Source organism: Malaclemys terrapin, chromosome 1, assembly GCF_027887155.1.
Source record: "Malaclemys terrapin pileata isolate rMalTer1 chromosome 1, rMalTer1.hap1, whole genome shotgun sequence".
Classification (NCBI taxonomy): Eukaryota; Metazoa; Chordata; order Testudines; family Emydidae; genus Malaclemys; species Malaclemys terrapin.
Window position 1 is genome coordinate 316,444,826 of NC_071505.1, and position 14,460 is coordinate 316,459,285.

Sequence of the window (14,460 nt, forward strand, 5' to 3'; positions counted from 1 at the left end):
TATGCCATTTTAAGAGAGCATGGAGGAAGTGAAGTACCCCTGTGGAAACTGCGTATGATGCTTTTACAAATAGGGCATGTGGAATCACCAGGAATCAAGTGTTCTATGTCAAAGTGATTTCAGCACTCACCTTTAGAAGCATCTCTTCATGTTGGGGATTCTCTGAATCATATGACTCTCTGCGCAGCTTTTCAACCTCTGCAATCAGATTTCTGTACCCTACAATCTGTAGGAGACAGGCCTGAAGAGATACTCCTAACCTAAGCAAAAAGAAGTCAAACAATGAGGTAGGGTACTATACTGTACACAGCCACTTAATTTATATATAAAAAGAAGAACAGGAGTACTTGTGGCACCTTAGAGACTAACAAATCTATTAGAGCATAAGCTTTCGTGGACTACAGCATATGCATCCGAAGAAGTGGGCTGTAGTCCACGAAAGCTTATGCTCTAATAGATTTGTTAGTCTCTAAGGTGCCACAAGTACTCCTGTTCTTCTTTTTGCGGATACAGACTAACACGGCTGCTACTCTGAAACCTTAATTTATATGAATATCCTCAATGAATCAAAAGCTTTAATAAGTTTAATTATGGGGGAAGAATTTTAATGGGGTCAATTCTTCTCACCAGAAAAACTACATTTAAAGATAGGGTTACCAGATAGCAACTGTGAAAAAAAACAGTACAAGGGGTAGGGGGTAATAGGTGCCTATATAAGAAAAAGTCCCAAAAAACAGGACTGTCCTTTTAAAAACGGGACGGATGGTCACCCTATTTAAAGAGATCTTATACACTGCACAATTTTGCCATTTACTAGCTTTCTTTAGTATTTGGACTTTCTTTGTAAATTAATTCCACGCCCCCCTCTCCCTCCAGAACAGCAGTGAAATCTCTCACATCTGTTAACATCCCATTCTGACTGTATACAGGAGCCATGTGGATGCCTGCTAAAAGGACTGCATCAAATCTTTCCCTTCATGTAAACCACAGCTTCTCAAAAAAAAGGCTCCGAGACCGGCGATGAACTAAAAAATTCACATTGAATTAATCACTAAAACTATGTTTTGTTTCCATGTCACGAAAGCCTACACAATACATCAAAAAACCTGAACTAATGCGTCTTATGCAGCCTTTATGGGATCTGCCCTTGGGTTGTCATTTTTTGCCTCACATGCTGAGAACTGCTATAATGGTTCTGTTTTCACTCTGTATTGTAAGTCAAAACATTTTAGATTTTTATGCACCATTTAAAAGTCACTAGACTTCCAATGCTTTAAATTACAGCAATTTATTCAAGTGTTAGGTTGGACAGTCTACAGCATATTATTAAATGCAATTATATACTGAATGTTATTGAATACTAATATCTTTTGCATCTCATATGGAAACATGTTATGAATATTTAGGCAGGTATTTAAAAAAACATTTCCATAAAATCTCAAATTAATATAATCCCTAACATGAATAAGGAAAGCACAATCAGCTTAATTTCAATGCTGTTTGCATGCCACTAAATCAAAGATATCAGAGATGATAAAGATCTATTAGGTTATCTTGCCCATAGAATCATAGAATATCAGGGTTGGAAGGGACCTCAAGTGGTCATCTATTCCAACCCCCTGCTCAAAGCAGGACCAATCCCCAACTAAATCAAAATCCCCATCTCTCTAAAAATGCAAGATTGTCCTTGTGGAAGTACTTCGTTTAATCTACTGTACTATTAAATGACTTGAACATAAAAACTTCCACTTCTTATCTTTGAAGACTATTCCACTGAGTGTAACAGAAATCCATTAGGATATTTTTCCTTACCTCAGTTTCATACTATGACTCCTAGTTACACACACTCTTGGTCTACCCCAAACAATTCTCCTCCTCCTTTGGTGTTTACATGCTTCACTTTTTATACCTTTCATTTTTATAGTACCTTTCATTCCAAAGAATGAATACGTGCTTTAGTAAACTACATATGAATGCTTTCACCTCACTGCTAAAATGCTGCCATAACTGGGCTTAACTACAGCAATGACACATCGCAGTTTAGAGCAGGAACTAGGAATACCATTGGCAGCTGAAACTGCAAGCCTAATTTAGTTAGGCAAAAAGTAATTATTCAAATTAGAATTACGTTTATTTTTAAAAAATTATATTTATACAATCTTATGGACACACACTTTTTACATTTGTCTGTAGTATACACACACTATATAGATAGATTCCAAGTTCAGAGGGGACCATTATGATTATCTAGTCTGAACTCTGGTATAACATAGGCCATAGAACTGCCCCAAAATAATGTGTGTTTGAACTAGAGCATACCTTTAAAAAAAATTCCAATCCTGATTTTAAAATGGCCAGTGATGAGAATCCACCACCGTATATACAAAGTCTCCTCTCCATCCCTCAGCCCCTTGTCCCAGTCTTCCCTCTCATCTCTCCATTCCCTGACCCCCCCAGGGCTAGCATCTCACACCTTTGCATTCCAATCAGCTTTCCTCTTTCTCATCCTTGCTGCTAGGGTAACAGCAGGGGGAGCACTGAGAGGAAAGGACCAGGAATCTTTCTGCTCTTAACTTACTTTTTTTGGCACCAGTAACCCCTGGCTAGTAGGAACAGCATTTGCATGGAAAGTCCCGTTCACCTCTGCAGCCCTGGGATGGAGCACATCCAGCAGAGATGTTAGAATTTGGTGGCAAAGTTTTCCAAAGATTCCAAGTCTCTACTGAGTAAATGCGCAAACAGATTTTCAGCTGTGCAAACTTGGCCAAATTTGAACTAATTTTTACAGAGATGGTAAAAGGCATCTCTCTCCAGTGCTAGGACAAGTCCCCTCCCTCCACTGCCAAATTATAAGTTCTTGCTCCAAAGCATTGGGGCACCAGAGCGTCTCAGTGACACAGTTTTTAGATTTTTTTTTTAACATGGACAGAACAATATTTTCCTCATCTCATTCGAAGAAATGGCTCAACAATTTTTCCTGAAATTTCCCCAACAAAATTCAGCCCAACGTATATACCTGGCATGGAAATTTTCAGCCCAAATGGTTAAAATTTGACAAAATTTATAAGCACCTAAAAACAAGGTCTTATAACAGAAAGCATTTGGCAACCTTAACTATAGTCCTTGCTACCTAACACACACACACACAGTAGCTGTATATACATTCTCACACACTCCTCTATAAAATATGCATGCTGTTGGAGAAGTTTTCTTTCAGAGGAGATATTTAATCAAGGGCTAGAAAAATTATGTTCACTAAGGGCTCAGACCTGCAAAGTGTGGAGCATATCCAGCTTTCATCCAGACCACATCACACGATCCACTGTCTAAAGCCAAGCTGTAAGATACAACCGGCATTTGCTCCAATCGCTCAGACAGAGACAAACACCTACAGGATCTATATCAAGCGTTCTTAAAACTACAATACCCACCTGGTGAGGTGCAGAAACAGATTGACAGAGCCAGACGAGTACCCAGAAGTCACCTACTACAGGACAGGCCCAACAAAGAAAGTAACAGAACATCACTAGCCATCACCTGCAGCCCCCAACTAAAACCTCTCCAGTGCATCATCAAGGATCTACAACCTATCCTGAAGGACAATCCCTCACTCTCTCAGACCTGGGGAGACAGGCCATCCTCGCTTACAGACAGCCCCCAACCTGAAGCAAATACTCACCAGCAACTAAACACCATACAACAAAAACACTAACTCAGGAACCAATCCCTGCAACAAACCCTGTTGCCAACTCTGTCCGCATATCTATCCAAGGGACACCATCATAGGACCTAACCACATCAGCCACACCATCAGGGGCTTGTTCAACTGCACATCTACCAATTTGATATATGCCATCATGTGCCAGCAATGCCCTCTGCCTTGTACATTGGCCAAACCAGACAGTCTCTACGCAAAAGAATAAATGGACACAAATCAGACATCAAGAATTATAACATTTAAAAACCAGTAGAAAAACACTTCAATCTCCCTGGACACTCAATAACAGACTTAAAAGTGGCAATTCTTCAACAAAAAAACCTTCAAAAAACAGACTCCAATGAGAAACTGAAGAACTGGAATTAATTTGCAAACTGGACACCATCAAATTAGGCCTGAATAAAGACTGGGAGTGGATGGGTCACTACAAAAACTAATTTCCCTCTGCTGATACTCACACCTTCTTGTCAACTGTTTGGAATGAGCCACCCTGATTGCACTGGCCTCATTAGCACTAAAAAAGTGATTTTTCCTCCCCTGGTATTCACCCCTTCTTGCCAACTATTGAGAATAGGCCACTTCCACCTTAACTGAATTGGCTCGTTAGCACTGACGCCCCACTTGGTAAGGCAACTCCCATCTTTTCATGTGCTGTGTATTTATACCTGCCTACTCTATTTTCCACTCCATGCATCTGATGAAGTGGGTTTTAGCCCACAAAAACTTATGCCCAAATAAATTTGTTAGTCTCTAAGGTGCCACAAGGACACCTCATTGTTTTTGCCAAATCCAGGAAATCTCTTAAGCATATGCTTCAAGTTAAGCATGTGAGTAGCCATGGGGAAAGTTAAAAATGTGCTTAAATGCTTTTCTAGATTGGGACCAAAGTGTTCAGTGCTTTATAGGATGGAGCCCTGAAGCTCTGGTTTGATTGATCACTGCTCATCTGGACCTTGACTTTGTACATCTCTTCTGAAAGAAGGCATCTCTTCTGAAAGATGGCAGAGCCAACAGCCTCATGTTGCATCTTTGCCACCAAACACCATTTCCAACAGAGCTAGCCTATCAAAATAACAAAAAGGCCTCACCTTGCTTAGCCCGTGAGAAAAGTGAAATGCCTGAATTGGCCTGGCTATCATATCAGCAGTTAATCAAGCCATACCTATCTTTCTTGTAGTATTTACTCAGTCTTGTCTGACCCTTTACCATTTTGCTCCTCTGAATTTACTCCAACCTATCAAGGTCTTTCTGATACTGAGGTGTTCTGAGCATGGCACAATACCTGAGGTGTGCTCTCACCAGGCACAGACAGAAGGTGTGGCAAATGAGATAGCATCCATCAATACATCATTTTTGCTACAGATGAAGTTACTGAACCCCATATAAAAAAAAGATGCATTGGAATTGAAAAAGGTTCAGAAAAGGGCAACAAAAATGATTAGGGGTATGGAACAGCTTCCATATGAGGAGAGATTAATAAGATTGGGACTTTTCAGTTTGGAAAAGAGATGACTAAGGGGGGGGATACGATAGAGGCCTATAAAATCATGATTGGTGAGGAGAAAGTAAATAAGGAAATGTTATTTAATCCTTTTCATAACACAAGAACTAGGGGTCAACAAATGATATTAATAAGCAACAGGTTTAAACAAAAGGAAGTATTTCTTCAAACAACACACAGTCAGTATGTGGAACTTTTTGCCAGGGGGTTGTTGTGAAGGCCAAGTATAACAGGGTTCAAAAAAGAACTAGGTAAGTTCCATAGGTCCATCAATGGCTGTTAGGCAGAATGGGCAGGGATGGGGTCTCTAGCCTCTGATTGCCAGAAGCTGGGAATGAGCGGCAGGGGATGGATCACTTGATGATTACCTGTTCTGTTCATTCCCTCTGGGGCACCTGGTATTGGCCACTGTCGGAATACAGGATACTGGGCTAGATGGACCTTTGGTCTGACCCAGTATGGCCAGTCTTATGTGTGAATGAGAGTGAAAGAAAGGGAGAGGTGGGGAGAAAGGCAGGTAACCGTACAGTAAAAAGGAGCTTTCAAAATGGATATGGGAATGCTCGAAAAGCATACAAGTGCCTGTTTGCTATGGGAAGCAGAGATGCATATAGCACTGAACAAAACTTGGAACATGCTGAGCAGTTTTGAGAACAGATTAAAGCACTGACCAACACAACATCTGTGCAAACATTGGGGTGACTACACAGATATGAGCTAGGACTCCACAGATAATATATTAATGCAAGCTCACAGCTGCCTGTTTGAAACAGTGTGAAGGCTGTAACTGGCAGGGCTGAGGAGCATGGAGGGTACACACAGAGGGCAGAACATTTACTCAGTGCGGAAGCTACCAAGACACTGAATTGCTGACAGGAAGAGAGAGATAGATCCTTATTTCATACAACACAAACAACTGAACCCTAAGGTGTGAAGTAAATACCAGCTGAATTCACTGTGCTGTCACTGCAAGAGCTATAAACTACAACTCACTATTAGGAGAGAGAGAGATAATTTTACACTGATCACTGTTTATTGGATATGATTTTCTCTCACCTCTTTTTTATGAACTTTGTTTTAACTAAGATCCCTGGGGTTTAAGACCACTGGGAGTGGGAATATTCCCAATCAGATGTTCCCAGAAGTGAAGGGGAGATCAGGACTGTAATGTCCCTCAGGTCCCTGGTTGAAAGCATGGACCAGAAGGTCCTGTTCCCCATGGTTGTTGCTGCTGCCCAGATTGGAGGGAGTGTAAGGCCTGGGGAAAGCTGAAATATGAGGGGTGAGAGAAGAATTTGAGTGGGAAAGGGGCTATTGCCTCCCTAGTCTGGAACATGCCATCATATCACAATTATTATTATTACTGTAGTGCCTAGAGCCTGGGGCCCCATTGTGCTAAGCACTGTACAAACACATAGTGAGACAGCCCCCAAACAAAGAAGACAGACAAAGACTTGGAGGCCAAAGACAGGCACATTGAGATTAAGTGATTTGCACAAGATAAAGCAGCAGGTCAGTGCCATGTCTGGGAATATAAACCAAGCCTCCTGAGTCCCAGCCCTATTCTTTAAACCACACTACATCACAATGCAATCTCTCGTATCTATTTGTATTAATCCTTCTCGTCAACAATTCTCAGTTTGACACTGTCTGTGAATTTTAATCAATGTTCTGTTTACTACCCCTTCTAGATCATTGATAAAGATGTTAAACACTGGACCCAATACCAATCAGTCCCTACGAGGCATCTTGTTTCAGATGGATTCGTTGACATTTACCTTTAACCTTTGTTTATGGTCTTTTAGCCAGTGTGGACAGTGTTAATACCCAAGCCAATTTTCTCTCTCAAATTAAGCTCCAGGGCTCAACCCCCACTTCCCCAGCAATTGGTGAAGCCATATTTTAATGTTGCCCTAATTATTGCCATTATCACTAACAGGATTTGAACCTATAATATGATGAACATGATGGCATTCTTCCCTCCGAGTTCTTACTTTACCAAGTCCCAGGCAAGAACTCAGGGGTATTCTGCTGTTGAATGTGTTGGCCCACATTTTTCAAAGGCGGCTAGTGATTTTTGGGTCACTCAATTTGAGTCACCTTCACAAATTTTTAAAATCAGAAGAGACCTTTGTGATGCTCCAGTCTGCATAACCTGCAGGTTACATCGGAGTTATACAGATGACCTGCATTACACAGACCACATTATTTCACCTATGGCTTCCTGATCTAGTCCATTCACCTGTGATTAACTACAGTATCTCTTCCAGGAAGCATCCAATTTTTGGTTTGAAGAAACCTTACAGGGATCCAATTTTCAGAAGGTGTTTATCACTTTCTTCAAAATCAAGCCCCTGTAGTGTGTCATAAATTGGACACCGAGAAAATCAAGGTAACCCGAAAATCATGACTCCTTTTTGAAATACCATCTTTTGCATGAGAAATAAAAACAAAGTCCTGACCATTTTTGGGCAATGACATCTTGTGGCATTTAAATAAAAACAAAAAAAATAAGAGTGTTAATCATGTTGCCCCAGTCAAAATTCCAACTTGGGCAAGTTAAAGGAGAATTTTAGTTAGAAATCAGAATATTGTTTGAATTGCTTATGGTATGCTTCTTTCTTCCCTGCATTAAACTGCTATGTAATGTTGCTGTGCATTGTTAAAAAGCCACGATTTTTATTGCCATGAACACCAACCACAGCTGCATTTCATCCCAGGGGGACGTGACCACTATATAGATTGTATATCAGTTTATAAAAGACAGCAAGATTCAGAAAACCACCAAGTAAAGAGGCACAGGACTGTTGCCAATTATAGGCACCATAAGAGATTACTTATTTTTCAGTAGCATTATTGGACAAGAAGCACAGAGCAAATTCACACTGAGAAATAAAGCTAAGCATGAAGACCTGATTCTCCATGGAGACAGGCAGTAAAGACAGCAACAGTTCCAAATTTTCTGATAAAGAAATAAAAACTTACTGTGGATTTATATCTGGATTAATCTTTTTCAGTTCCATGATGTCATCTATAGTTTTTTCAATGGCATCTGGATGAACACTTACTGAAGTTTGCAGCAGCTGGAAATATGTTTTAAAATAAATTAACTACTATATGATGACATTTAGTGGATACGCATTGTGGTGGAATGTTGTGCACATGAGGACTTCTAGACTGACAGCCTGGGAAATCCAAATTTCTATCTGCACACACAACAAATACATCCTGGGCAGCCCTTCCAATGTGTTTAATCCCTCACCTTGATCCTGATCATCCCCCCACTTAGTGAGGAGCCAGATTACTTTCCCAGGCTCACTCAATCCTGTACATCTCTATGGTGGTTGCCAACTGTGAAGATGTTTTGTATTGTGGACTTTTGTCTAATAGGAACTAGACTGAGACAACTAACTCAGAAAATATATCTGCATTTCTGGCCTCCATCTGGTATAAAAGTACCAAAGTACCTAGTATACTGGAGTGTTGCGTAACTGACACACTCTGGGCATATAGCAATAAAGCAAGAATTTTTTTTTCATGTATTACAAGTGATCCCACTACAAAGATTAGAGATGCACAATCTCTGGAGTGAATTAATAGGCAAGAACTTCTGAATCATCAAGTGATCAAAATCTAGCAAGAACTCAGAGAAGTTCAAAATGGATTGAATCTTTTGAGAATCTGCTCTGGCAACCTCATTTGTCACTTGCACATATGCAGAACAGAATCACAGAAACGTAGGTCTGGAAGAAACTTCAAGAGGTCATCTAGTCCAGCCCCGCATGCTGAGGCAGGATTAAGAATACCTAGACCATCCCTGATAGCATCCAAGCTGTTCTTAAAATCCTCCAAGGATGGGGATTCCACAATCTCCCTAGGTAACCTATTTCTGTGCTTAAAACTATCCTTATAGTTGGAAAGTTTTTCCTAACACCTAATCTAAGTCTCCCTTGCTGCAAGCTAAGACCATTATTTCCTGTCCTACCGTTGGTGGATTTGGAGAAAAATTTATCACTGGTTTTCTTTATAACAACCTTTCACATATCTGAAGACTTATTACATCCCTCTCAGTCTTCTCTTCCCTAGACTGAACATGCCTAATTCTTTCAAGCTTTCCTCATAGGTCATATTTTCTAAATGTAGAGCCATACGTTCCATTTCCATTAGTGGCACTATAACATGTATAAAGTAGATGCCATTTAGTTTATTTTGTGAAATCTTTTTGTAATGCAGATATAAATAGCATGCTTTCCAATGACACTGGATTTCCCTTCCCAGACAGAAGTGTATAGTTTAAAAATAGAGTTTTTTTGTTTTCATGCTCTTCACTTTAACTTGTGCAATGTATTTAGAATAACATAATTCTAATTTTACAGTTTGAGGAGAAAAGACTGAGAGGCTGTTTTTAATATTTTTATGAACATTCATGAAAGTGAGGGACAAAAAAAAAAAAAAAACCACCACACTGCCCAGGTACTTCTACATGTCCCCCAATCACCATAAGGTACAAAAGTAATAACCTCATTTTTACAGATAAGGAAACTGAGGCACGGGGTGATTCAATGAATTGCCCCGGTCACACAAGAAGTCTTTGGCAAAGTCAGGAACTGAACCAAGGACTCCCAAGTCTTAGTCCAGTGCCTTAACCACAAAATCATCCTTTTTCCCTTTTCTTATTTGTCTCCATTACTGCCTACAATGTACTAAGCATTGTATAAACACAAATAGTTTCCCAATATAATTTTGCTGAACAACTCAACCTTATCTTGCAAAACCATCTGCTACTCTATCCACCGACTTCTCCTGAGGAGAGGCTGCTATTTATGCTAGTGTGTGAGTCTTTATATAGGTTTTGTGAGGTGGGAAAACTAGTGTGCTAATTTTGACAAGTGAACACTGTGATGGGGTGCCTACCCCACACAGGTATAGAAGGGGTTAATCATGCCCTGCCCCAGAAAGAGCGATGGAGGCGAGTCCTCCGAGAAACCCCGAGAGGCTGTGTGAAGCACAGCCAATCAGAGAGTAGTTGTAAAGAGCGCCCAATCTGGGCCCCGGCAGGCTGGGATAAAAGGGAGCTGCAGGGTCAGTTGCTGCTGGGAGCCCAGGAGGGACAAGAGAATTAAGCACCTTGGACAGAGCAGCTGCCAGCAGGGACTGGGGGAGTGAGAGGGACTCCTGGCTGGCTGCTGGGCCTGAGCAGCTGAGTGCCCTTAGGTAAGGGTGAAGCAGGTGCTGGGGCCATGGGGAAGTGGCCCAGGGAAACATAGCAGCATTGACAGAGGTTACAGAGGAGTAACGGGAGGCTGCTATTTACAGAGTCCCTGGGCTGGGGCCCAGAGTAGTGGGCAGGCCCAGATCCCCCTCTCCCCACTAAAGAAATGGCTGGACTGTTGGACAGTTTACCCCCCGCCCCGGAAGGTGGAAACACGGATTATAGCATAGCCTGAGAGCTGAGTCACAAAGAGGATGCTGCAGTTCTGGGAACTGAGAGAGGAGCAGCAGAGAGGAGCAGAGCGAGTGCCAGTGTGCAGACCACAGACATGGGCATTGGCCTTGAGCGAATCTGCAGCAAGACTAGGAGGCAGCAGCGCCAGTCTGGTGACGAGGGCTGCACCCTGGGACAAACATGTTTTCCTCTACTGTTAAATTTCATTTTACAAATTGGAAGGAGGCATGCTGTGAAATGCTGAGTGGAAAAGTATATGGGAGAAAGAGGGAGAGAAGTTCACTCACCTTATTTTTTGAACCCCTCAGTGATGTCTCTGTTAAGAAAACAATTATTTAAAAATGTAATTATCTCAGTTCATTTTCAAGGCAAACAACATACACTGTGCATGTGTCATGGTCACACTTATAGACAAAGAACAGAAATGTGAGGAATACCAGGTATTTTACACTTACCTATCTTCATAGTTCTGCTGGCCCCAGGCTTGATATTGTAACAGATCCTTTGTAATTCACATCTTCCCGTTAATTTCCTCACCACAAATTTCAGACAGCGCCACAAACATTTACAGTAGAAGTACAGGCACACCTGGACAAACATTCTGACAAAGGAAACCTTAAAGTGAGAATTTGGAACTGAATTTGTCTAAACAAAACAGGTAAGATTTTAAGACACCTAACTGTATATCTGAAGGACAAAACTTTTATACAAGGAACATATGGAGTCTTATTCTGCAATAGATTACTTATACGTGTAAGGTTTGCAGAACCAGGCTCTTCAGTTTTATCCAGTTAAAAAAACCCAAACCATGAATCAGCTCAGAAAAGAAAGAATCCCCCCCCTTAATATAGGAGTTTGTGTGCATAAGTCTTATTAATGTCAAGAGGAATTATGCCCGTATAATAAGGGATGTACACACCTCAGAATGATTATAGTACTGTAAAGTCTAGTGAGCCACAACTCCTTAATTCTATATCCCGCTTTGATACAAACTCTAACCCATTGGGCAGGTCACTCAACCTCTCATCTTGACTGAGAAGTTAAAGGACTATTAATACTGATTAATACACTGATGATACCTAATTCCCAGGGGTGCATGAGAATGAATGGCCCTAATTAGGGAAAGCACTTAATCTTACTTTAACCAGGCCTTTAAGTGGCTGTCCTGAACAGGGATGATTCCTGAAGAAGGGCCAATGTTTGTTCAGCCCTTTGAAGATGGGGAGCAGCCATACAGCAGTGTTTATAATAATCACACGTCACAGAAGTCTGGATACCCTGCAGTTCTGACGAGGATTCTATTTTACATTCATGTTAATATTTTGTTACTAAAATAAAAATTCTAACAAAGTATCTTGTTGCATTTATTATGGTACTGCTTAAGGACCAACCAAGGATGGGGACTGTACAAACACAAGGTAATAAATGGTCCCTGCCCCCAAAGAGCTTACAGTCTAAATAGACAAGACAGGGAAAGGGGGAAAAGGATATAACACACTGAGTGAACTATGTGATGGCAACAAGTGTTCCACAATTATTATTATTATTATTATCTGTGTTTAGTTAGGAGGGGATACGATAAGTAAAGCCACAACAACATGCCTGCAGTTAAAGCAATTTTCACAGAACTGTGACTATTATGTGCAGAAAAACCTTCAGACCCAAGAAATGCATTCTCAGAGCAAATCATCCATGTAGTCCTTTTACTGTTGTGGATCTGAAGGACCAGATCCTGCAGTGTCAAATAACTCTCAACTCCCATTCACTTCACTAGGAGCGGAGGGAAGTGCAGGAAGCACTTAGCACTCCAGAGGATGAGGCTCTAATTCCGGAAGCAACAGTCTAATTGCAAAAATAGTCCTGATAATTGGGAGAATGACTCATTAATTTTCAATTGTATTATGTTAAAAGGGCTCAAGAAGAGCAACCTGTTAAGTTCCACGTCTCTCATTCTGCTATAATTTTATATAAAGGAAATAATGTGATGAATCCTATGTAAGTGCCAAGAATATTTGGACAACAGATTATAAAGAATCTACATATTTGGCAATAGACTCCTAATTTAAGCTTATATATCAAGTTCTTGAAATTAGTTATATTGAAACACTAAAGCCTTGTTTACACTTCAAATGCTTTGGCAGTATAGCTATACATGCAGAGTCCCCTAATGTAGATGTGACTTACGCTGCCAGAAGGAGTTTTCTGTCGACACAGTAACACCATGTCCCCACATGACAACAGCTATTCCAACAGAAGCACGATTCTCTCAGCACAGTTGCATCTGCACTCGGGGTTTGCAGGCATAGCTATGCCAGCTAAGGTGTTTGTTTTTTAAACACACTCCAGACCAACATAGCTAAGCCAACAAAACTTTGTAGTGTACACCTGGCCACTGTGTAAGATACTCAACCAGTGAAAACTGGCTCAGCATTAATAGAGTAGCATCAATTCACAAGAAGTAAAGATCAGTCCCTACAGGCACATTTACACGGAGACGCTAAGGCCTGCTCGACACAAGAAAATTAGACCGGCATAACTAGGTCACTCAGGGGTATGAAAAATCCACACCTCAAAGTGGCCTAGTTAAGCGGACCTAATCCTAGTTTCCTCTGAGGAAGGTGGTTTACCTATGCCGATATCAGCATATGTAGTGTCTACACTGAAGAGCTATAGCTGTGCTGCTGTAGCAATTTAAGTGTAGACATACCCTAAGGAAAATTAAGCCACAATAACTAAAGGTGTGACGATAAAAAGTGCATTAAACCCCTGTGTAGGTGCTTAGTTCGCTTTAGTTTAATTTAATCCTCTTTGAAGGAGGATTAAGCTAAAACCAAGGAAGGCCACTTTACATCTGAATAAGAACATCCACATGAGGGTTAAATGCACCTGAACTAGTGTGCTTTGACTTTACACCATTAGTTAATTTGTCTTAATTTGCCAAAGTGTCCCCATGTAGACGTGCCTTTAGTGTTTATGCCACAGGAAGTCTGTATTTTGGATTCAGTCAGAAAGCCTGAAGACTTCTAAGGGCTTGTTTACACATACATTGATGCAACTGTGCCGCGTATGGTGAACACCCTCTATGTTAGCAGCAAAACCTCTCCCGCCGACATAGCGCTGTCCACACCAGCGCTTATGGCGGTGTATATTATATCCCTCGGAGTGGTTTATTCACACCCCTCAGCGACAAATTATGCAGGCATAAGCTGTAGTGTAAACATAGCCTAAATGATGTGTCCCCTCTGGTATCTGAATCAAATATACACAGATATGGAGAATACCCCAGTTGCTAACACTAAAATGTTCTTGCACATTAAAAAAAAAAAGTGCTCCAATATATGCCAGGCAACCAACTTCCTAGTATTAAGAGAGCAAACAAAACAGCAGTCAGGAAAAAAAAAATCCCACCATTAAGCAGATGCATAGACATGGTTAAGGTCTTTGCAGCAGTCAGAAGTATAAATCAGGCAAAAGGAGAGAATAAAATGTGTCACGCAAAGGCAGCCAATGTCTTCATCCATAATCTTCAATTCTGCTCCTGCAAAAATAGTCTCTAAAGCTGGACATTTCAGTATTCCAGCAGTCACATATGCCCCATGAGTCATTGTGGTTGTTGCTATCCTGGATTAGGTTACTATCTTCAAACAAGAAAACAAGCACAACTCAGCAACAAATACCTGATGAAGTTGATGGAACATTAAAGTGCTCTGCTTCATTCCTACTAAGGCAAAACTCCCAATGGAGTAAACGGGAGTTTTATCTGAGAGCACTGATGGATGGGACCCAAATGGAGTA

At 40.9% G+C, this 14,460-nt stretch overlaps 1 protein-coding gene across 4 annotated transcripts in view; it reads right to left on the minus strand.

Annotated features, from left to right (window-relative positions):
- The window catches only part of ELMOD1 (ELMO domain containing 1), a 76,626-nt gene that overhangs the window by 21,955 nt on the left and 40,211 nt on the right, over positions 1–14,460 (minus strand). For all 4 annotated transcript variants that reach the window (XM_054015535.1, XM_054015536.1, XM_054015533.1 and 1 more), the window contains 4 exons: positions 11,121–11,266; positions 10,953–10,981; positions 8,205–8,302; positions 131–260 (listed from right to left, as the gene is read on the minus strand). In XM_054015535.1, the coding sequence (XP_053871510.1) occupies positions 131–260; positions 8,205–8,302; positions 10,953–10,981; positions 11,121–11,265 (402 nt within the window). In that variant the 5' untranslated portion in view covers position 11,266. The remainder of the gene's footprint in view (positions 1–130; positions 261–8,204; positions 8,303–10,952; positions 10,982–11,120; positions 11,267–14,460) is intronic.